The 24,839-nt window shown below is 45.8% G+C and overlaps 1 protein-coding gene across 2 annotated transcripts; it reads left to right on the forward strand.

The window, feature by feature from the left end:
* Positions 1-1,106: 1,106 nt before the first annotated feature.
* crabp1a (cellular retinoic acid binding protein 1a) lies at positions 1,107-17,917 on the forward strand. 2 transcript variants are annotated; one of them, XM_041178545.1, is made up of 4 exons: positions 1,107-1,237; positions 11,978-12,156; positions 16,656-16,769; positions 17,577-17,917. In XM_041178545.1, the coding sequence occupies exons 2-4, from the start codon at positions 11,989-11,991 to the stop codon at positions 17,625-17,627; spliced, it is 333 nt and encodes a 110-aa protein (XP_041034479.1). In that variant the 5' UTR covers positions 1,107-1,237; positions 11,978-11,988; the 3' UTR covers positions 17,628-17,917. The 2 variants fall into 2 exon arrangements, with proteins under 2 accessions (XP_041034479.1, XP_041034478.1); XM_041178544.1 differs by lacking the exon at positions 1,107-1,237 and adding an exon at positions 1,787-2,398.
* Positions 17,918-24,839: the final 6,922 nt, after the last annotated feature.

Raw genomic sequence — 24,839 nt, forward strand, 5'->3', positions numbered from 1 at the left:
CTATTTTGCAGCTGACAGGCCCTGGATTTTCCCTCAGCGCTCTCTTTCACTGTCTTTTGGGATGGATGACTCCCTCTATGGCTGTGTGCAGTGTAACACAGCATATCCATCTCCTGTAAGGAGTGATGGTGGTGTAGTGGTTATGTCACTGGACTAGTAGTCCAGAGACTAAGGTTGATGCTTTGGGGATATGGGTTCAAGTCTCACCATGGTCTGTAGTGGAATTTAAATTATGTTTAATAAATCTAAAATATAAAGTCTTAGTAATGGTGCCAAGAAATTATCATTGATTATCATAAAAACCCATCTGGTTCAATAATGTCTTTTAAGGAAGGAAATCTGCCATCCTTACCTGGTCTGGCCTGCGTGTGACTCTGGACCCACAGCAACTTTTAACAACCCTCTGAAATGGCCTAGGAAGCCACTTTGTTCAGGAGCAATTAAGGATGAGTGATGCCCACCATCATGATGAAAGAATAAAAAAAAACCTGTGAATTCCCATTGATGATATTAGTGAATGAACATTTAATAAGTTCATACTCTTTCCTTCTTGAATGTTCTCCTTAAAACCTGCCTTGTTGACCAAGCTTTTGGTCATCTGTTCCAATATCTCTTCAGGTGGCTCAGTTTGATAATTGTTCGCGAGAAGTGCCTTTTTGCTTAAAGGAGCTATATAAATGCAAGTTGTTGTTGTAATGCTTATTGTTTACTCGTCAAATCAAATGGGTGAATAAACTGTTGGAAAAGTGGCCAAGCAATGCTGGGTGAATGATAAAAACCAGATTTCCACTGAAGTGGCTTCTGACAAGGAGCTGATGAAAGGTCATCGGCCTGAAACATTAACTCTGTTTTTTTCTCCACAGGCCTGAACTGCTGAGTGCTCCTGTGTTCCAGTCTTTTTATTTCCAACGAGGATCTTGTATTCCGTTGGAAAGGGAGAAGAAGGAAAACAATCCAGGCCTGCTTTTAGTTCAGTGTTATGGTGGGGCTTCTGCAGTTCAACATGTCTCACTGTGTGCTGAAAGGCAACAAATGGTGGGACTGATTGTCCTCTTAATGAGCCTGACAGGAAGGATCAGAGAATGATATGGCAGAGGAGGAGACCATTCTGCCCATCGTGCTGTACTAGCCCCTTTGAAAGAGCTATCCAAGTAGTCCCACTGCCCCCTGCTCTTTCCTCCACAGTCCTGCAAATCATCCAGGAGGAAGGATCATGAAGGAGTGCACCATTTAACAGGTGGGGGGATTGTGGGGTGCTTTGCTGCTGCCTGGTTCCCCACCCCCAATGCCCTCCCCCGCCTGACTGTCCTCTATTCCCAACCCCAACAATCCATTAAGCCCAGGCCTATAATATTCTGAGTGCAGTTCAGCAAACCAATTAACGTTTCATGGTTACAGCACCCAAAGCAGGCCATTCAGTCCATTGTGTCTGTGCTGGCTCTCTGCAAGAGCAACTCAGTCCCAGTCCCCCACTCTTTCCCTGTAGTCCTGATTTTCTTTCTCAGGTTCTTACCCAATTCCCTTTTGAAAGCCACAGTTGAACCTGCCTCTGCCTCACTCCCAGGCAATGCATTCCTGATCCTAACCATTGGCAGCGTATACAAAATTTTCCTCATGTCACCATAGGTTCTTTTGCCAATCACCTTAAATCAGTATCCTCTGGTTCCCAACCTTTCCGCCAATGGGAACAGTTTCTCCCTATCTAATGTGTCCAGGTTCCTCATGAATTTGAACACCTTTATCAAATCTCCTGTCCAAGGAGAACAGTCTCAACTTCTCCAATCTATCTACGTAATTAATGTTCCTCATCCCTGGAACCATTTTTGTGAATCTTTTCTGGATCCTCTCTAATGCCTTCACATCCTTCCTAAAGTGCCAATTAGCAGCTGGTCAGATTGGGGCCCCTGGGTCTGGCTGTGGTTGGGCGTGGGCTGTAACCTGGAAGGAGCTGGCAGCAGCCAGTTAAAGTGACCGCCGACACTCCCAATGCCTGCAGCAGTTGGAGGGTCAGGTTCCCGCTCCAAGGAACCTGATTACGACTGATCAAGAAAATAAAGCTAGGATGTATGCGATTACAGTATGCACATCCTCTTAGACACTGTCAGACCCTCCTGCCATCCTCTCCAGTCACAGAACACCACAGCCTGAGCCACCCCAGTCCACCTGGGGATCGTCACCAGACACCCACCTTGCGCAACTCTGGAGGCCATGGCAACCCGCTTGTTGCTCGGGCAAGGTGGAAGTTTCCGACTGCCCCCTACCACCCCTAACAGGGATAGAAGGAGGAAACCAAACAAGCCAGGATGGAATCGCAGACGAGATTGGCAGTCATGGAATCATCTGAAGAATCTAGCTGCAGTGCCACAAGTGGGTCAACGATCTTCCCCACTCTATCAGGGTGAGTGACAAGCATCTCGCTCATTGTGGGCTCATACAGATGGATGGAGATGTGGATGATCAACATGGGAGCCTGCGTTTATAGTGCCGCCCATTACGAACCTTCCTGTTTTCTCCAATAAGTCAGTCACCTGCCCCAGCAGCTACCAGCTCCTGGCGGGGGAGGGGGTGACCTGATCAGTCCAGGCATCTAAATCTCACCTTGAGCAGACCCTGATGGCTGTGTGATCAGTGTTAACTCCTCAACTGCAATCCACAGATTGCTCACTGGGTTCATCATCACTCTCTTCAGCAGATGCCCCCAGTCACTGAGTATCTACCCTTTTGGTTGTGCTTGCTGCAGGGGTGGGAAGCTGTGGCACCTGGGAGATGCTAAGGATTAGGCATCATGGCTGGTCCCGAGCACTTCCTCTGGGGAAGTGGAGCAGACCTCAAGCTCTCCCATCATCACCCTGCACCACCAACAATTTCAGATACTCTCACCTTGTCAGTCGGAACAGTGTCACTGATGATTACACAATGTTCAGCACCATTTGTGACTCCTCAGATACTGAAGCAGTCCACATCAAAATTCAGCAAGACCTGGACAATATCCAGGCTTGGGCTGCCAAATGGCAACTAACGTTCACACCACACAAGTGCCAAGCAATGACCATCTCCAGCAAGAGAGAATCTGGTCATAGAGTTATACAGCAAAGAAACAGGCCCTTTGGCCCTCTGTGTCTGTGCCGGCCATCAAGCACCTATCTATTCTAATCCCATTTTCCAGCACTTGGCCCATAGCCCTGATCGCTATGGCATTTCAAATGCTCATCTAAATACTTCTTAAATGTTGTGAGGGTTCCTGCCTCTACCACCCCATCGGGCAGTGTGTTCAGATTCCAATCACCCTCTGGGTGAAATTTTTTTTTCATCAAATCCACTCTAAACATCACCCCTTGACATTCAATGGCATTCCCATCACTGAATCCCCCACGATCAACATCCTGGGGGTTACCATTGACCAGAAATTGAACTGGACTAGCCATATAAATACTGTGGCTACAAGGGTAGGTCAGAGGCTAGGAATCCTGTGGTGAGTAACTCACCTTCTGACTCCCCAAAGTCTGTCCACCATTTACAAGGCACAAGTCAGGAGTCTGGTGGAATACTCTCCACTTGCCTGGATGAGTGCAGCTGCAACACTCAAGAAGCTTGACACCATCCAGGACAAAGCAGCATGATTGGCACCCCTTCCACAAACATTCACTCCCTGACGAACAGTGACAGCAGTGCGTACCAACTACAAGATACACTGCAGAAACTCACCTAGGTTCCATAGGCAGTTCCTTTCAAACCCACGATCACTGCCATCTCGAAGGACAAGGGCAGCAGATACATGGGATACATTACCACCTGGAAGTTCCTCTCCAAGCCACCCACCATCCTGACTTGGAAATATATTGCTGTTCTTTCACTGTTGCTGGGTCAAAATCCTGGAATCCCCTCCCTAACCGCACTGTGGGTGCTCAAGAAGGCAGCACACCGCCACCTTCTCAAGTGTAATTAGGGATGGGCAATAAATGCTTGTCTAGCGATACCCTGTAATATGACTTAAAAAAACATTCTGATATTTGCACCACACACGTACCTGACTAGCTGTCGGAGACTGTGACAGCCAAGGCCACTGACAGTCGGGGGACTGTGGGAGGCCAGGTCCAGGCTGAGTCCTAGTCCGATGATGGTATTCAGAGGTCATCAGTAATATGGCAGATGCTTGAAATACAGCATGAGGTATGTGAAGATCTGACGGAGCTTCCAGAGAGCATCCACACCCTGGTTCAGACAGTGGAGGAGTCCATCCAGGCCATAAACACCGCAATGTCCTCCACAAGAGAGAGATTGGCAATTCTCATGGAGTGCCAGATCCAGCAGGCCAGTCAGTAGATGCTGGGAATGTGCACAGACCTGGATGTCATCACCTTGTCACGGAACCCAGGGGAACAGTGGCAAGGCAAGAGGGGAACGAGGCACCTGAGATCTCCATCAGACCCTCATCCATCTCAGGTTAGTAGGGAGGTACAAGTGTGCTTCCTCCCTTGGAAGGGGCAGCTGCCTTTCACATCTGGAGGATCCTCTCATTGGGCAGTGGCTCATCAATCTCTCTCTCCCAGTGACACCACCACCTCAAGTTGCTACAATGATAGCATGAGGCAGCTAGAGGATGGCCGGCAAGGTCATCCCAGGCCATGGGGAAGCAAGGGTCAGCAGTCTGCCTCCCCCACAAGTGGCAACGAATGAGAGTACTGATGTAGTTGGGCCTCACAGGTGTAAGTTTTTACAAGTGTTAAACTTATTAAATGTAGATCACTGAATATGAGTATTTCAATGCACTGAGGGAATTTGTGGCCAGATGGACTTGTCCAGCTCAAAGAGCCTAATGCTGCTTGTTGTCCTCAGTCTTACGAAGCTCCATCGCCAAGGTGCCAATTGCTAATAGCCTTGGCATTCTGGGCCAAACAGAGAAGGGTGTAATGTGCCACAATCCAAATCTCCGGTTGGGTAGATGATTCAGCTCATGGGCAATGTCTCTTGAGTCTCCCTGACAATAAATCCTTTGGCCCTTCAGGTGGTGCAGCAGGCTGGGCTGTGGATCCTTCTCAGAAACATCATCCGTATCCTGCTGTGAGGATCCTTCATGGTCCGGGATGTCCTCTACTGCCCATCTCTAATTACACTTGAGAAGGTGGCGGTGTGCTGCCTTCTTGAGCACCCACAGTGCGGTTAGGGAGGGGATTCCAGGATTTTGACCCAGCAACGGTGAAGGAACAGCAATATATTTCCAAGTCAGGATGGTGGGTGGCTTGGAGGGGAACTTCCAGATGGTAATGTATCCCATGTATCTGCTGCCCTTATCCTTCTAGATGGCAGTGATCGTGGGTTTGGAAGGAACTGCCTATGGAACCTAGGTGAGTTTCTGCAGTGTATCTTGTAGTTGGTACGCATTGTTGGCAGACAGGCAAATTGGCCAGGCGGCATTTACATTTTTCATGAAACCTCATCCAAAGGCGGGATGGGGGTTTCTGTTATGAAAAAAAAAATCTGTGGGCATTATTTTTATCATCTATCTTTTCAGGTGCCTGATTGTGATGCTCGGACACTTTTTCTCTGCTTTTTAAAACTTCATCAGAACATTTTCAGGTCTGCAGCTCTCCGCCTTCAGGGAGCTTTCTCTCCGCGCTTGCCCGCACCCATGTTGACGCCATCGCCCACTCTCCTCCCGCCCCCACCCCAGCAGTGCTGAGATTTCCAGCCCGCGCTTCACGCTGGCTGGTGGTTAATTGCCCAGCCAGCATGAAATTGTGGTTGGGAGCCAATTGCAGTCGGTGGTCCGTTTCCCAGCCGATCCCGGGCCCACCGAGCTAAAAATTCAGGCCTAGATGTCCAGAGAATATTGTACTTCCCATGAGGTCTTGGATGTAGATAGCTGTAAATAAATAGTTTCAAGAAAAACTAAATACTGACTATCTCCAAGTTACTCAGAGTAAGAGATAACCTCATCAAGACAGAAGGTAGCACAAGTAAAGGACAACAAGCCAAACCACTGATGCCTGGTTTTACATTCCGCCTGTTTCTTGGATGAAAATACCACCATCACCAGCCCCCAACCTTCCCCCCGCCATTAAGGCCAAACCAAAATGAGAAAGGATTTCCCAATAAACCTCCCCAAGACTTCAGTGCCGGTTTTAAAAGATAATTTTCACCAAAGATGTATATTATCCATAACGACACATACTAATAAATTAATTTAGAAAGTATTCAGATCAGTGGAAATCAGGAGAAACTGTGTGAAGTCCACTCTCACTTTAGGTGGACGTTACTGTTAAGATTAACTCTGTTTGTCTAACGATGAACGATTAACCCAGAAATGTTGTTTTTCTCTTTCTCATTTTGATTTACTTGGGAACATTGGGAGCCACATTGATGTGATTTACATCATTTCCCAAATGCTTAAAGTTAGTGGGGGGAACTTAATTACACTCAAACTGGGAATAATTCCTGGCAGTGATTGTCTCTTGCTCTCGAACAGTTCAGAGGATGTGTGATTTATTGCTTTGGTGATGGGCGATTGACGAGAATCCAGCCCGCTCTTCAATCAATAAATGCAATGCACCACCTCCAGCCTTATTATTTGCAGCTTAAGTAAATTTGTTAAGGGAAGCCCAGGCCCCCAAGCCTCATCTGTCCGGCTCTGACTCTCTTTTGTTGTAAATGATTTCCAGCAGTTCTGCTAGATTGATGACTTCGATCAAATGCTCTGATCCAGCCTGAGGGAATTGGAAAGCTCGATCAATAAAGGCACAAACCCACATCCAGCCCTTTGTGCGCAACCTGGCATTTTTACTTCCCCCCTCGAAACTGAACAATCACACTGGTTTTTTCAAAAAAAAATTAGGTGCTTTCCTTCACATACGCTCACAGAATTTTCTAGTGTCAGCCGTGGCAGTGCTTTTTGCCTTAGTCGGAAGACTGCCGGTTCAAGTCCCGCTCCAGTTCTTCGGCACAAAACCCTACACTGATACTCTGGTGCTGTTCTGAGGGAGTGCTGCATTGTCAGAGGTGTGGAATGAGATGTTAAATCGATGCCCCGCTCTCTGGTAAATGTAAAACATCCTCGGGTACTATTTCAAAGAATGGGTATCCCTGGTGCCTTGATTAAATAGATTATCTGGTCATGATCGCATTGCTGTTTGGGGGAGCTTGCTGTGCTCAAATTGGCTGTGGCGTTTCTTACATTACAATAGTGATTGCACTCCAACAGTTCTTTGTTGGCTGTGAAGCACTATGGAATGTCTTGAGGTTGTGAAAGGTGCTATAGAAATGCAAGTCTTTTTTTTAAGGGAAGAAACCTGCCGTTCTTACCAGGTCTGGCCTACACGTGACTCCTGTTCCACATCAATGTGGTTGACTCTTAACTACCCTCCAACTAGCAAACTACTGAGTTCGAGAACCAGCCCCACCTTCTTGGGGCATCTCAGTATGGGCAATATATGCCAACCTTGCCAGCAACACCTGAGAATGAATTATCGTTTAAAAATTTGAACCAAAGCAGGATCAGCATATCTATAGTAACATAAGAGCAGGAGTAAGCCACTTGGCCCCTTGAGCCTGCTCCACCACTTAACTAGATCATGGCTGATCTTCTATCTCAATACTATCTTCCTGCACTATCCCCATATCCCTTGCTGTCATTGGTATCTAGAAATCTAGTGACCTCTGTCTTGAACATACTCAATGACTGAGCCTCCACAGCCCTCTGGGGTACAAAATTCCAAAGATTCACCACCCTCTGACTGAAAAAAACCTTCCTCATCCCAGTTCTAAATGGCCTTCCTCTTATTCTAAGACTGTGCCCTCTGGTTCTAGACCCCCGCAACCAGGGGAAACATTCTTCCTGCATCTACGCTGTTGAGCCCTGTAAGAATTTTGTGAGGTCACCATTCGTTCTTCTAAACTCTAGAGAATACAGGCTAAAGACTCAGTCTCCTCAATCTCCCCTCAGAGGACAATCACCACCGCACCCCTCCACCCCCCCCCCCCCCCCCCCCCCCCCATCCCCCATCCATAGTTTACCTTGTGGCGCTTACAAGTTAAAGTGACAGAAGTCTTTTTATGCCTTTATCGATAGCACTCATGCTGGCCCACAACATAGTGAAACTTGGAAAATCAGTATTAGCTGAAAATCATGATTAAAAGGTGCCCCAAAAACTGGATATCTTTTCACGTGTTTTAAAGAGATATGGGGTTACTCCATGATGTGAAGCTGGCGTAGGTGGATTGACCGCACATTGGAGAATCCACTTGGTTTTCCATTTCATTGAAATCAGTAGAAATGAACATTGGGTTTCTATAACATTCAGCTGATTCTCAACGCCAGTCTAACAACGGTTATGGGGCAAAGGCAGGCAAATGGAAGCATGTACAATACAGATAATGCTCCGATTGAATGGCAGGACACATTCAAGGGACTGAATAGTCTCTTCACCTTCTCAGAGCCCAATCCAGTTGCACCCAATATCGACACTCGTGCACTTTCTTGGCTGATGTTTTTTTCTCACCCTAGGAACAAGCTGCCAAACTAACTGAGACAATCTCCCTGAGCACAGAGTCAGACCCCATTGATGGCGCAACCTGCTGACACACTGGCCAGGGAAGCTAATAAATCATCAGCGAAGTGTCTTGGAGTTTTCCTGGCCTGTCATTGCCTTGCTGAGGGGTATCCTTGGTTGATAATCAGGATGCAGTTTGTGTCTGAAGGCTACTAAACCCCACCCAGTGGTCTCCTTATGATTGTCTTTTAGCTAAGAATCACACCTAATTTCTCTAAGACTATGTGCTTGCCTGGTGTCTTCTGCAGCCTGCTGTAAAATTCGATTCAGTAATTGTGTGAACTTCTACCTATGGTGCCTTCAGCATGAAGTGACTTTCTGGGCTCCTTCACAGAGATGGCATCAAGAGTGAGAAAAGGGGTAGATTTGAGGAGACATTTGATTGAGTAAGCCTGAGAAAGATGATAAGGTGGCACATGAAGAGGCCATTCACCCTATTGGTGGTGTGTTACAGTTCACTCAAGGTGTCTAAGTTACTGTGACAACATGCACCTTTACAAGCATGTTGTAACCTGGAGTTATGGATAGTCATGGCTGGGGCTCCAATGCTTTCCATCACTTGGCTGATCAGGAATCTCTCCTGTTCTTAACACCTGCCATTGATGCGTGTTGGAAGAATTTGCAGGTTGATACTCAACCTGTTTGACCATCAAGTCCTGAGGTGGGACTTGAACCTGCAGCTTCTGGTTTCAGAGGCAGGAACACTACCCACTGTGCCACAACACATCCTCACTGTTGATTTGTACCTCAACCCCTTTATCCTGTCTTTGCACCTTCAATACCCTCTACCTAACAAAAATTCATCTACCTCAGTCTTAAAAATTCTGTTGGCCCAGGATCCATGGCCCTATGGTAGGAGTGAGAGTTCTGGATTTAAAGGAGAGAATTCCGATAGGTAGGCCAAGATGGCTGGATCTGGAATTGGTGGTGGAGTGATGCGAAGGAAGCCAGGGTTAGAAGTGTGCTGGCACATCAGGCTGGAGGAAGTGGCAGGACGGGCAATTGGCCACAGAGGATGTGTGAAGGAAAATGAGGAGGAGCAGTGAGTGAGGGATTTGCCGTGAGTGAGGGATTTGCAGCTTTCCTTATCTCAGAGTGAAGAGAGCATGTGAGGAACAAGGTAAATGAGAGACAGGTGATCGGGATACTGGGGTAGAGAGTGACGCAGTAAAATCATAGAATGGTTACAGCGCAGAAGGACGCCATTCCTCCTGCCGTGTCTGTGCTGGCTCTCTACAAGTGCAAGTCACCTAATTCCACTCACCCACTTTTTCCCTGTAGCCATGCAAATTATTTCTCTTCAGATAATTGTTCAATTCTCTTTGGAAAGCCATGATTGACCCTACCTCTGTCACACTCACCATCACTGCATTCCAGATCCTAACCACTCGCTGTGTAAAAAACTTTTTCCTCAGGTCACCTCCAGTTCTTTTGCCAACCACCTTAAATTGGTGCCCTTTGGTTCCCGATCCTTCCACCAATGGGAACTTTCCCTATCTGCTCTGTCCAGACACCTCATTGTTTGGAACACCTTAATCAAATCTCCTCTTAATCTTCTCTTATCCAAGGAGAATAATTCCAACTTCTTCAATCTATCCAGGCAACTGAAGTTCCTCGTTCCTGGAACCATTCTTGTGAATCTTTTCTGAATTCTCTCTGATGCCTTCACATCCTTCCTAAAGTGTCCAAAACTGGACACAATACTCCAGTTGAGGCCAAAATAATGTTTTATAAATGTATGAAAATAAAGACTGGGGGCGGGGGTGATGGGTAGATGTCAAGCTTTAATTTGTGGCAACATCGGACGGCTGACTGTTATACACACTGCCCAATGTCCCTTTCAGGGGACTTTAGAAATTAAAGCCAGGAGATGGGGTGCAGCAAGAAGTCTATCCAATAGACTTCAGTGCTGCCTTACACTAGTGCCAGAAGTTCAGCTCTTTAAAATCCGTGATTGGGGGAATAGACACCACAGAAGATTGTCGAGGATGAGTGGGATTGATGCATGGGATGCCCACTGGGGGAAAATATCTAAGGTGGGTGTGGGTTATGCAGGGCGATGGTGCCTTTAATGGTCTCACTCAACCAATTGGCACTGGATTTTTTCTTAAGCCAATCTGAAAGCAGTGAGGGGACTCCGTCAGAGACTTGAGCTCCGTTCCCCCCCCCCCAGCCGTACAAAATGAAACAAAGAGATGCTGTCGCTTTAAATATAAGGCTGCAGTTGGGTGGGTTCGGACTCTGGAAGCACGCTGAGTGATTCAGAGCTCTCGTGTAAAGAGCAGCAGAATTTGAGAGGCAGCAGCTGGGAGGCAGACAGCAGCTAGCAAGCAGCAATTTCTTCACTCAGCAAAGCATAGCATTGAGCCTCTGTGAGAAGACGCACACAAAATGCCCAACTTTGCTGGCACTTGGAAGATGAGGAGCAGTGAGAATTTTGACGAGCTGTTGAAAGTACTGGGTAAGGCTGATACCTTTTAACAAAGCCGCTTGTTCCAATGATTCTTGTTTTTATTTGCTTGTTATTGGGCTGCCTAGTATAGATATATGAAGCTAGAGCTGGTATTTATATTCCGATTAAATCTTGATCCAGTGCTTCGTTTGCCTTTCTTTAATCTTGCGGAACAGGCAAACCCATTCATCAGTCCATCTTTCCAAAAGTGCAATAGAGAAAAATTCTCTGACAAAACTGAAGCACCAGCTTCATGAAGAAATAAATCCTTATAGCTTCCTAATTCTCTTGATTTTGAATCTTTCCAGAATCATCCATGGCACTTTTGAAAAATTTAGCTCTTCAAATGTTTAGTCTCTGGGGAGAGACTCTTTGCACTGATGCATTGGGCCTTTTTTTATATGAACATTCTATAGCTGGTCATTATTAGTGGCAAATTCTGTGGAGTTCTTGGAATAGAAAAGATTGGCAGCCCCTCCCCTCGCCCCACCAACCCCCCATCACCCCACCCCGCACCCCCATCACTTCACCACCCCAGCCCTCCACCCCCCGCACCTCACCACCCCAATCCCCCCATTGCTATAATTCGTTGCTCATTCATTGAGTAAGGGAAAAACCTGGAGCCAGTTTTTCCTTAACATAGGTTCATTCGCAAAACCCAGAGAGCATAGGTATAGACCCCCTTCCTTACTCCACCAGAGGTGGAAACCAGTTCTTGTATATACTTAAGAATAATGCCCTAACCTTTCCCGAATTAGTAACAGCTGCTCTTGCTTATAACTAGAACATGCACGTCATTGTGTTGGAATTGCAACATTCACATCCCACCCCAAGAGGTATAAAATTGAAGAGAAAAAGCAATCAAATGAACTGCAACTTTGCATTTCAATGCAAATCTTTTTTTCAAATTGAATCTTTTTCGAGCTCCTTAGCCTTCCCTGAACTGACTCTATCTCTCTCTCTGAATGTCACCACTCAGGGGTCAATGCAATGCTGAGGAAAGTGGCAGTGGCTGCAGCATCTAAACCACTGGTGGAGATCAGGCAGGACGGGGACCAGTTTTACATCAAGACCTCCACCACGGTGAGGACCACCGAGATCAACTTTAAAATAGGAGAGGAGTTTGAAGAGGAGACGGTGGACGGGAGAAAATGCAAGGTGAACATCAGGACGCACAGCTACCGTCAATTCAAAGTGGCTTGACTATTATAATCCTTAGAAAGAAAAATGAATGATGCAATAATGTGAATTGAGCTACATAAATTAGACAGCAAATTAAGAATTTGAATTAATAGATCATTCCATCTGAATTAGGCGGTATATTGAATTGCCACATTGTGGGTTAAGCATTTCCCTCTGCAAGATTTTCAGAATAAAATGCAGCATTTCAATAGTTGATGTCTGTGAGTAAATGGGACAGGAGGGGTGAAAAGTATTTCTAACACAGTAAAAGACAAGGAGATATTAGATAGTGAGGGAGATATGCTACAATGAGACACAGAATGCATCATTAACATGGAACAAATAAACTGTGGGTGGCCCCCTGTGGTGACTATGAAAGTGAAGGGTGACTAATTCATCATTAGCTGGGACATCACCAGGCCTAGTCTACTTTCCATTAATGATGCTGTAGGCAACTCACTTCACAGTAACATCTGAGCAGCTCCTGAGCTGACAGCATTTAAATAGATCAGCTTTCTCCCAAGGCTCAGGCAAAAATGGGAAAAATAAATGTTGTCTCTCTCTCTCTCTTTCCCACTATGTCATTCTTTATCTCTTCTGTCTATTGCTGCTTGCCTGGCATTTTGCTACTCTGTATATCTCTCGCACTCTTGCAGTTCTTATAGATGTTGTCTCTGCTTCAGAGAGAGCGAAGCTAGAGTCCAAACTTTATCATATAGTGACTGCTGAGTTAAATTCCTAACACTTCGCTTTTGACATACAATGAGCTGACAATGAACAAGAAAGCAAGAGAGACTTGCATTTCTATAGCACCTTTCATTACCAAAGCATTTTACAACCAATTAAGAACTTCTTTAAAGTGTGTTCACTGTTGGAATGTAGGAAACACGGCAGTCAATTTGCTCACAGCAAGCTCCCACAAATGTGATAATGGCCAGATTACCTGTTTTTAATGATATTGGCTGATGGAAAAATATTGGCCAGGACACCAGCGAGAACTCCACTGCTCTTATCTGAAATAGTGCCATGGCATCTTTTACATCCACCCAAGAGGGCAATTGGCATCCCTGGGTAATGTGCACCTGAAAAATGGCACCTCTGATGGAGCAGCATGCTAATAGGATCCAAGCCAGTTGGTGAAGCTAAAACCAAGACACATAGCTTTTCTTTACTGAGAGAGTTTATTGACTTGTTCGGTCTCACAGTTCTCCTCCTACTCAACCCAGTGTCCCAGCTGTCCCCTATTTATATGTGCTCAAAGACAATTAATACCCATCACCTGTTTCTCTTAACCGTAGCAATGTAATTGACATTACTAAACTTTAACGATGTAATTGACAAGATATTAACAAAGCACACCCTCAGGACTCCATGGGCTAGATTTTATGCTCAAGTTTCTGGAGTGAGATTCAAACGCCACAACCTGCTGACTCAGAGGAGAGGTTTCATCATTGCATTGTTTCTTGTCAGTCATTGGTGAGGATTGTGGTTGGAAGCAGTAATTGTGTTCAGGAAACTTCGCACTCAGCAGGTGGGAATGGGGAATGTGCTGGCTGGGGAGAAAGAGAGCACAGGATATAGTCAACTCCCTGATGTCAGATTGGATGGTGCAAACTGAGCTTAAGCTCTGGATTAAAGTCTATTGGGGCTTTGCTGGGGTGATATTGTTGGTCTGGAAGCGGGGAGACTGGTCTCTGAATCCACCTGGGAAGGGCTTGAACCATGTTGTGGAGGGAAGAAATTTATTGAATGTATTTCAGAAGATGAGACACTTTTATCATTAAGTTTAAGTTTTTTTTTAATGAATTATTTCAATTCCATGGCAGTTGTACATAATAGGCTGGCTGACAAAAAGCCAATCCGCAAAAACAAATTTAAAAAGAAATTGTTTGGACCATTTGATTGGTTTGTTTTCTACTAGTTCTGGATTGTTATCTGTCTGCCTGAGGGAGAGAAACTGACCGACTTGATTGGTTGGTTGAAACTTTCCTGTTTATACACAGAAATATGTAACACTTAAACAAAACCCTTTGCCAACACACAAAAAGCAAATTTATTTATTCTACGGGAATTTTGCATGAATTTTACAATTCATTTGGACAATAAATTGGATTTTCCCCACATGGTTGCTGATTCCCAATGGAAGATTTTCCTACCAGTCAAATCACAATAATTCATTTCAGCAAATCAGAAGGTTAACCAAACAGGTCGTGGTTATTTGTGTAGTTAAGTGTGACACCCTGGGTGTAACACCATAGGTGTGACAGATATATATACCTGAAAAAGAAAATAATTTAGAGATATGGTGAAAGAAGGCAGTGCAATATGCTTCCAAGATATGAAACAAACTGGTTTGCTGTCCCCTATTTTTTCATTATAGTAGTCAGAATAATCTTTAAACTACCATACAGATGAGTACAGACACTCCTAATGAAGCAGTGAATAAAATTAAATGAGTTTTCCTACCTGTATTTCCATCTTATATTTTGTTATCTTCCCAGTGAATCTATTCTACGCAGACTTTCACATTAAATGTGGTGGAGGGGCAAATTTATGCAATTGTGTTCCTTCCCTGGAGCCTTACCCACCCGGGAGCACCCGTTGAGAATTTGTGTGCATTTTGTCCAGAGAAATAGCGGCCATGAAACTACCATTGATTGCTGTAAAAACCCATCTGGTTCACGAGTTTAGGGAACTGCCGTCCTCACCTGGTCTGGTCTACATGTCACTTCAGGCCACGGCTATGTGATTGACTCTGAAACAGTGTTGTAAGCCTCTCAGCTCAAGGGCAATTAAGGATGAGCAGCAAATGCTGGGCTTGCCAGCGATGCCCACTTCCCATGAAAGATAAAAGGGTTTTCGTTTAGCAGCCATGGAGCTTTTAAATATAGCTATCAGGAATTCAAGTGTGCAATCTCAAGGACACTTCAACTGCAAAAACCTGATATCTGATAGGCAAAACCTAATTCCTAATAAATGGCTCCAAAATCCTGGGAATTGGAATTCCTGATGGATGCACCAGCATTTCTGCTGGTCTGAGCCAATTATTCAGGTTGGCCACTAAGGTTAATTGTACCCTGAGTTCATACTTTAAAAAAAACACAACAGATAGACAGAAATAAATAAAATAATGGAGATTAGGCGCCAGTCTTGAGACAGTGATAGTACTCTCGTCCTCTCGGTCCACAATGGTTGGTGTGAATAATTATGAAAATGTGTTTAGGAGCTATGAGTGCTGTTGGTACTTGATCCCTCTGACAGGATTAGCCCTAGATCTAATTTATTTAGACAGGGTTTAAGCAAGTCGATCACAATTGACCTCAACTCCTAAACATGCTGCTATGCAATATAAATTATGTGCTGTGGTGGAGGCAGGTTCAATCGAGGCATTCAAAAGGGAATTAGATTGTTAACTGAAAAAGGAAGAATATGTAGGGTTATGGAGAGAAGGCAGAGGAATGGCACCAGATGAATTGCTTATTAAGAGAGCAGGTGCAGACTTGATGGGCCGAATGACTTCCTTATGTACTGTAACAATTCTGTGACCCTGCAATAAATTGATTCCTGATCAAGTAGGGGCATTATAGTTTATTGAGCTAATTGTACCATAAACTGTGTCCAGTTTATAGTATTTGTGTAATTTTTAAAAATATATTTGCAACGTTACATGGTGGTATTTGTTACTCATCCTTAGTTGCCCTGACAGCACTAAAGATCCGGCATATAGCCAAGGCTATTATCTCTCTCCTCCCTGAAGGACATTACTGAGCTAGTTAGGTTTTTATGCCAATCCAGCTATCGTCATGGTTAATTGTCAGATTTAAGACACAAATTACTAGATTAATAAATTCAATTTCATAATTTAAAAGGAAGGTAGCATAATGGTAATGTTACTGGACTTGTAATCCCAAGGCCCATATAATGCTCTGGGTACCATCCTACCATGGCAGCTGGGGGAGTTTAAATTCAGTTAATTAATAAATATGGAATAAAATGCTAGTCTCATTAGTAATGATCATGAAACTACCAGACAGTTGTAAAAACTAATCTGCTTTAATGCCTTTCGGGAAGGAAATCTGCCACCCTTACCTGGCCTGGCCTACATGTGATTTCAGACCCACAGCAATGTGGTTGACTCTTAACTGCCCTCTGAAATGGCCTAGCAAGCCAATCAATTCAAGGGCAGTTAGGGATGGACAATAATGCTAGCCTTGCCAGCAATGTCCAGATCCCAAAAACAAATTTTAAAAAACAACTTGCTATGGTAGGATTTGAACTCATAACCTCTTAACCTCAGGGAAGAGACTCAAGGAGGGAAATGAGCACCCATGTTCCAATGCTCATGCCCAGGACCATAACCACTTGGAAACCATGTAAATACCTAATCAGTGAGAAACAAAATACTTTGTGATGGGTTTATTTCTGTGTGTTCAGTTGGGATCTTTTACTGTCCTCTTTCATCCGTTTCCTTACAGAGTCTGCCCAACTGGGAAAGTGAGAACAAAATTTATTGCAAGCAAACCCTTGTTAGTGGCAGCGGACCCAAAACACACTGGACACGTGAATTGGTCAACGACGAGCTAATCCTGGTAAGTATTGCAGTTTTCTCAGTAACTCCATGTCAGAGGTGGTTATATTCAATGGGCCTGCTTTTACAATGGTCACTGAGTGGGATATCAAGATTCCTTTTGATTTCCCATTCTGTCATGGCACACAGTGATTATGCCCACGGGTACGGCTAGTTGGAAGTCACAATGAGTTAAGTCCACAGTTGAATGTCCCTGGCGCTCACCAACTCTCAGATAATCATCCCCCAATGTTGCTGTGAGTCAAAATCAGTCTCAGCTCAGCTGCTGGAACTCTCTCCTCTCCGTCAGAAATCTACTAGGTCCAAGACATTCTCGAGAGACTTGAGCTCATATCCCAGGCTGACCCTTCGGTGCGATGCTGAGGGAATGCCGCACGGTTGGAGGCGTTGTCTTTCAGATGAGACATTAAACCAAGGACCGTCATGTAGACATAAAAGATGCCAGAGCACCTTTTGAGATTGAACAGAGCTGTTCTCGCCAGTAACCTGGAGAATATTTATCCTCCCACCGACACCACTTTGTCTTGTCGTTATCATGTTGCTGCTTGTGGGATCTTGCTGTGCTGCTACGCTTCCTACCTTACAACAAGAGTATACTTCAAAAGCATTTCATTGGCTGTTAGGCACTTTGGGATGTCCTGAGATTGTGAAAGTTGCTTTTTAAATGCAAATCTTTCTTCTTTAAAAAAATTCTTTCCCACCTGAAATTAAATCTTGAGACTAGATTTTACACGTTCTTTAAAGTAAGCGCAGGCCTTGGAGTCGACTGGTACAAATGATAAAATACTTGTCTTTTCTTTCATTTTAGACGCTGGTTGCCAATGAGGTCGTGTGCACGAGGGTCTACGTTAAAGAGTAACTGCACCCACACACCATCTTAATATGGGGGAAACCCATTAGCTGCAGAATTATCTTCTGATCACAGTGTGCATAATGATTATTGATACCTAAGTGATGTTCCAAGTTTTACATTAATGTTGTAGTGTTTTGTTTTAATGTCGAGAGATCTCTTTGATGTTTGTAATAGCGAAGGTGTAAGTCATCCAAGGTTTATTTAGTGTATCTTATTTCACTCAGTCTTGTACACTTTTGGATATCTGATGTAGAAATGTCAAGCACCAAACTGTACCTGTGAATTTATCACTTATTAAAATCATTGAGTGCATTTCTGGATCCCATTGACATGAAACTGGACTCCAAAAAGTTAAATGTAACTGGACAGAAACAGAATGAGTCAGAGAATAAAATCACAAAGAAGCGTTCAAAGCCTATTTGACACTTTCATTTCTTAAAAAAAGACTAATTTGGTCTTAGGATTTGTTGTTTGCATGGTGCCTGTACACATGTCTATTGGGCAGAGAGATACCAGGAGCATAGATACACCAGTAGGCCATTCAGCCCCTCGAGCCTGTTCCACCATTCAATGAGGTCACGGCTGATCGGTGACCCAACTCTATATACCTATCTTCATATCCCTTAATGCTTTTGGTTAACATCAATTTTAACATAAATTTACAATTGATCCAGCAATAATTGCCATTTGTGGAAGAGAGTTCCAAATTTCTCCCACCCTTTGTGTGTAGAAGTGTTTCCTAATCTGAAAGATCCGACTCTGCCCCCAGACCTAAACTCCTCAGCCAGCAGGAATAGTTTCTCTCTACCCTATCTGCTCCCCTTAATATCTTGAAACCAGTGATCAAATTACCCCCTTACCCTTCTAAATTCCACAGAATACAAGCCTGTTTGTGTAATCTCATTTTGTAGCTTAATCCTTGGGGGTTCAAAGCTCATCTTGTTCAGATCATGTTTCATTGGCCACTATTGGGGTCGAAAATCAGGGACTGAATTTTCCATTGCAGGAAGGGGTGAGCAGGGGTGTGGGTGTGCATTGAAGATTGCATCCCCGTAGGGCGATACTGGTTCCCTACACCTCTGGAACGTGATGCAATTTTCAAAGCAAGGTGGGAAGGGTCCAGTTGGCAACCCACTCGCCTCCAATTAACGGGCCATAAGCCCCATCAGAAGCTTGTGGAAGGGCCTGGGAGGGCCAAGGGAGCAATTTTCAGATCAGAAATAGCCAAAATCCAACCAGTCTGGGGCACATTTGTCGGGCTCAATAATGCGAGGAACTGCAAACCTTTCTTTAAAACCAAAAAATTTATGCCACCAGAGGTTTTGTTGTGAGATTGGGTGCGGTTTTGCTTTGCCAAATTTCTGAGGCTTCTGGCCCGCTGAATTCTTGCCTCCTCTCTTGTGCAAGGCAGTGGCAGGCCCTATAATGGCTGCTGTCTGTCTTTGACACTCCTGCTCCAGCAGGCAGCTCCCCAACTCTTTTTCCAAACTCTGAAATGATCCCAAGTGATAACCCTTATTGATGACAGTGGTTATATTTTATTCAGTTTAAATAAGACTTGGTACATGCTAATGTCTGAGCAGTAATATCAAAGCACTACAACATTACCATCACACTCTGGGTAGAAGCCCGATCTCCAGGTAAAATGCTCCTTGGACTACCCCAGATGCCATGGCACTAGACAATACAATGCAAAAGACCTCTACAAGTTTCTGTGACCGAGACATCACTTTTTATACTTTTTTTTTGCATTGCAAAATCTAAGGAGACTGTTGTAACCCAATCATTGAGTAGTCTGTCATTTGAATGGACCAATTATAGAACCTGTCACTGAATCATCTGGACCCGTCCAAGTCGGGGCATTTAATTGGGTGGGAGGGTGCAGGGTGCCACCCCAGTTAAATCCAGGGCAGGAAGGCTTGTGGATGGCTTTTCCGTTCTGATGCCAGTTGAGCCCTCTAAGTGGGCACACTGGCATTCAACCAGCGCCGGACAGGCAGTCACCATGTGGGGAGCCCGATGCCGGTTAGTTGGTTCTCATTAATTAGTAAGAAAACCCGAGGTAAAGATTTCCTGGATTCTCACGTTGGCCAGTGCCCTGGATCTGCTCACCCTGCATCACCTCAGATTCGGAGTTGGCAATGTTGGCAGGGTGGGGGGGGGGGGGGGGGGGGGGGGTCAAAAGTGGTTTCTCGCCAAGATGCTTGGGAGCTTCGTTGTAATATCTTGAGAGATGGAGGCGGGGCTTCCACAATTTTCTCCCTGAGTGTGCTGTGCATCCAATTCACCGAAATAAAAGGACCTATGACCTTCTGAGCTGACAACAATTCAGACTATGTGCAGAATTTAACACCCCCCACCCAATCCAACGTCAAGATGAGTTTGGTGGTGGGGCGGGGGAGGGGGCTATGAAATCGGGTGGGAGGGTGCCTGGTGGGGAACCCGCCGCCTTCCTGCCTATGCATCAATTGAGTCCATGGCAGTAAGACGCGTGGATGGCCTCTGCCAAATGAGGCCATTAGTACCCGCTTAAAGGCCTCATCCATCAGCGGGTGGGGCAGCTGCCACACGGGGAGCCCAAAAAGCAAACAGTGTCGGGGTTGCTTGTGGGCTCCAAGGAAGAGGCGGTGAGGGGCTGAGGGTGTCCCTGATTCAAAGGCTCTCAGTGCCCGATTGAGGGACCCAGCATCGTGAAAGGGGGTAGGGAGGGGGTGAGGAGGCTGGGTTGCTGAGATCCGACCCCTGCCTTGCTGCTGACCCCATCCCAGCCCCCACTCCCGCGATCCTTTCCTTGGGAATTCCAACCCGCCCTCTCTCACCTGTGGCCTGGGGTCTCTCGCTGATCCTGGGCCTCTGGTGGGTGCATTATCGGCAGTTACCACCACCCTGGGCAGCTACCGCCACCTGACCCCGGTGGCACTGCCTGCATTGGACAGCTGCTGGCCTCTGATTGGCCAGGGGGTTGGGAGGGGGCGTGTTGACCCCAGGAAAGGCCAGATGCTGCCCATTTACAGCCGCTTAATACAGTGGACCTTCCCCAAAGGGGGTGACACAGGACTCCTACCAGCTCTTCAGCCAGCAGGTAACACCCCCATTGCCTCAATTAAATACCACCCTATAGGGCAAATGAATCTTCACTTGGAGTTTTCACAAACGTGAACTTTGAGTATGTGAAGGCAGAATTTCTCCTTATATTCTTAGATGTTAACCAGGCATTTCCAATCAAACACCGCAATGCAGTAGGAGCAAGACTGCAAGTTTTCCTATAGATCTCCAGTGTATTAACCCCCTTCCTCACATGCGCACCCTTCAGCATCTTGATGCGCCCCTGTCAACTCTTGTCTCTGTATCAACCCAAATTCCATGGGTCCCTTAACATCATAAATTCAAAGTTGCTCGAGTTAAAAGATCTGACTGTTCAATTATTTAAGCAATAGTTTCTCATTGGGCTGTGTTATTCATACTGTTTAACTCAAATTATTCGACAATCCACCTACTTGTGCCGCAAAACCTGAGGCTCTGTGTATACGTGGCCGATGCTTTCCATTGGTAACTGTGTAGAGAATCTCCTGATGGGAGATCTCCCTCATGGTCAAAGGTGCTGGGCTGCTGGGTGTTCTCTTGGGACTGAGGTGACTTGCGCGCACCCCCCCCACACCCCCCAACCACGCCCCAACCTCCCTCACCCTTGCCTCCTAGCTGCCTGGCCCACACGCTTTCTGACATACATGTCGACTGGTAATGCTAAAACAGGACATCCGGTCATTGATCACATTGCTGACTATGGGATCTTGCTGTGCTCAAATTGTTACCAACGCTCCAAAATGCTTCATTGGCTGTGAAGAGCTTTGGGACGTCCGAAGGTCACGGAAGGTGTTACATAAATGTAGAAGCTTCCTCCCCTGTGCTGCTGTGGCCTGTGCGTTTTTAAATAATCCTCTAGCTCGGGTTGCCAACTCTCCTTGGATGCATTCCTGGTGGTTTCATCAGATGACCTCTCCCCCTCCAACTGCCCCACCCAGTCAAGCAGCCTCTTCTATCCTTCTCCAATATTCTTTTAGAAGTAAGACTCCAGGACAGTCCTGAGGGGTTGGCAGCCCAATCCATGGCACAAGCAAAGCCGATGGGTGGCCATCTATCGAGGGACAAACAAGAATACAAGAAATAGTGGAGGGAGAAGACCATTCGACCCGTCGAGCCTGTTCCACCATTCAATACGATCATGGCTGATCTTGGGCTTCAAGTCCACTTTCCTGCCCACTCTCCATATCCCTTAATTCAGCAAGAGGCCAAAAACCTGTCTATCCCAGTCTTAAACATATTCAGCGATGGAGCATCCGAAACCCTCTGGGGTACAGAATTCCAAATATTTACAGCCCTTTGAGTGAAATAATTTCTCCTCACCTCGGCCCTAAATGATCGACCCCTTATCCTGAGACTGTCCCCCTGTGTTTTACATTCTCCGTCCAATGGAAACAATCTCTCAGCGTCCACCCTATCAAGCCCCTTCAAAATCCTATAGCTTTCAATAAGATTGCCTCTCATTCTTCTACACTCCAGGGCACATAGGCCCAATTTACTCAGCCTCTCATCATAGAACAACTCCCTTAACCCAGGGATCAGTTTAGTGAATCTTCATTGTGCCGTCTCCACTGCATCTTTGAATCTGAAGCCATGGGTGAACAATCACCAAGGAGGCCTGTAGGGTGATTGTAAACGGTGGCCGCTCCCAGGCTATTTACTCCTGACACAGTTCTCGGACCTGACACTGAGGGCTTTGTTCCGAACCCTTGGTCCTGGGTCCCTTATACACTTGAAGGTAACCGCCTGCCTCGGCTGGTGGGAGTCACGGCAATTAGTTTGCAAATCTGTAACTTTCTCTGTGAATGAGCTCATACGCGTCTGCGGAAAGCGGAGACAAGTTCAGTGCCCGGGAGCTCCAAGTCACTGTGAGTCGCTGAGATGCAGATGCCTGAATTTGAGCATCATCTGTCCCCTGGGTAACAATTGAATTATTATCTTGTGCTGTCTTGTCATTGGTTCTTTAATCATCTTTGAGAACTAATGGAGCTAAAAGCCAGTTCAACTGAGTGATTAATAGAGACTGAGGGGGTTTGAATGGGAGCAGTTCTTTTGATAAAGTGATTCACTCATAAAGAGATGCAGTGAGAACAATTTGTGCCTAGGGACTGTTACAGCGTGGGTTAGTGAGGAGGTTTACCAACTGATCACACCAGCTATGCTGGCATAAAGTGGACAGAAGTTGGTAATCCCTGGTTTTAACCCCTTTAAGGATAAAAGTTTCAATGTGCCCTCACCTGGTGGATGCCAGGCAGAGTATATCACACGTTCATGGTCACAGCCCAGGCTTCTATCATTAGGCCGTCTATCCTTCCACCAGTATTGGCCCAACAAAGGCAAATATCAGGGTGGTTCCTGAGTGACTCCACCAGTATTGAGTCCACCAGTACTGAGTGACTCCACCAGTATTGGCCCAACAAAGGCAAATATCAGGGTGGTTCCTGAGTGACTCGCTGCAACCTTAGCTGGGGGATTGTTTCGACCAGAGCCGTGTGGGGGCACACCACTGGAAAATTGAAGCAATGCTTCCATTACTCGGACAGGGTCTTGGGGTTATCCAAGATGCCAGCCTTGGCTTGCGTTGGTAGCACTCCAAAGGTTGTGGGTTCAAGCCCCACACCAGGGATTTGAACACAAAAGTCTAGATCTGACACCCCAGCGAGTATTGCACTGTTGGATGAGATGTTAAACTGAGGCCCCGTCTGCCCTCTCAAGGTGGACATAAAAAACATCCCAGGGTGCCCTTTGAAGAAGAGCAGGAGAATTCTCCCCATATCCTGGCCAATATTTAATCCTCAACCATATATCAAAGTAGATTATTACTACAGGTCATTACTATATTGGTGGCAGATGCTGAGAGCAGATTGGCTGCTAGGTTTCTTACATGACAACAGTGACTACACTTCGGAAATACCTCTAAACTGTAAAGCACTGTAGGATGCCCTGAGGTTGTGTAAGGCACCATAGAAATGCTGTTTCTTTATTTCTTTTCTTTCACTCAGGGTGTGGAGAGACATTGGGATGGAGACATCAGAGAAGGGAGATCCTCAGGTGGTCAAGCACAATTTCAGCAGAGGATGAGAATCAAACACAATAAGGTTTTAATTTTTGGGGTCCCTATGTGGCAACTGCCCTGCCCACCATGGGGTTAAAACCAGGTAGCGGTGGGATGAGGCATTATTAACACGAGGACATTAATTGTCCACTTAAGGGCCTCAATTAGTGTCAGGGACGTCCACAAGCCCTCCCACCCTGCACCTGATTGAGGCAGAGAAGGGAAGGTGGTTGTGTCCCCACCCTCTAGTACCTCCAGTGCCTCCAAACTTACCCCGAGGGAGGGCATTAAATTCTGCCCATGTCCCTAATCCTTGGTGATTAATTAACATTGTTCCCAGTTAATGTCCAGCCTGGAGCAGACTCGATGGCAAAGATGAGATTGGTGAAGGCTCCACCTCATGGTGCGAACTGGGCGCTCCCCACGTCTATTAGACCTGGTCTTTAGGTTGTAACGAGTGTCTGTGAGGTAAGCATTGGCTGGCAGTAGATCCAATATAGGGGAATGGCGGGGGGTGGGGGGTGGGGGGGTGATCTGAGTGGAGGCAGGGGCGGTGGGTGCAGCACAATTCTCTGTATGTGTACGTGAAGCTGTTACACAATCCGTGGCAGCTGCTCTGGTGCCTATGGGGCTTGGGGCTGGTGGCTGGCGAATTCCTTCACCTGCACTGCATAGGAAGACTACTTCGTGCAGGCTTTCCCCTATAATAGGCCTTTTAGCTTCAAAGCTGTGAGCAGTTTCGTTAAATGTCTTCGATAAATCTTTATGGGAGACACATATTGTCCCCCATGCTTATCAAATGTTTATGGGATGATAGCAGGGGAACTGTTAGTTAATTGTTTCAACCTTTCGTGGAAGTTGATCGAGTTGTTAGGTGGCTGCTCAGAGTGGAAAAGGTTGGAATTGATTGATATGCAGGAACAAAAGCAAGCTCATGTTGCAAAGTGCAGCGAGTGATTAATGTGTACAGGATGGACTTTAAGTATGGAATGTTGGACTGGACAGGCTAAGGCTACTTGAGATTGATCATCTTGGAGCTTTGTGTTGTTTGGCAGATTGTGATCTCAATGTCTTATATTGAA

Source organism: Carcharodon carcharias, chromosome 32 (assembly GCF_017639515.1).
Source record: "Carcharodon carcharias isolate sCarCar2 chromosome 32, sCarCar2.pri, whole genome shotgun sequence".
Taxonomy (NCBI): domain Eukaryota; kingdom Metazoa; phylum Chordata; class Chondrichthyes; order Lamniformes; family Lamnidae; genus Carcharodon; species Carcharodon carcharias.

Excerpts from the sequence above, each read along its gene's own strand:
- crabp1a (XM_041178544.1), top strand. The coding sequence starts at position 2,209 with ATGGCAACCCGCTTGTTGCTCGGGCAAGGTGGAAGTTTCCGACTGCCC. Across the intron at positions 2,399-11,977 it reads ATCTTCCCCACTCTATCAGG|GGGTCAATGCAATGCTGAGG; the intron begins GTGAGTGACAAG and ends GTCACCACTCAG. Across the intron at positions 16,770-17,576 it reads TCAACGACGAGCTAATCCTG|ACGCTGGTTGCCAATGAGGT; the intron begins GTAAGTATTGCA and ends CTTTCATTTTAG.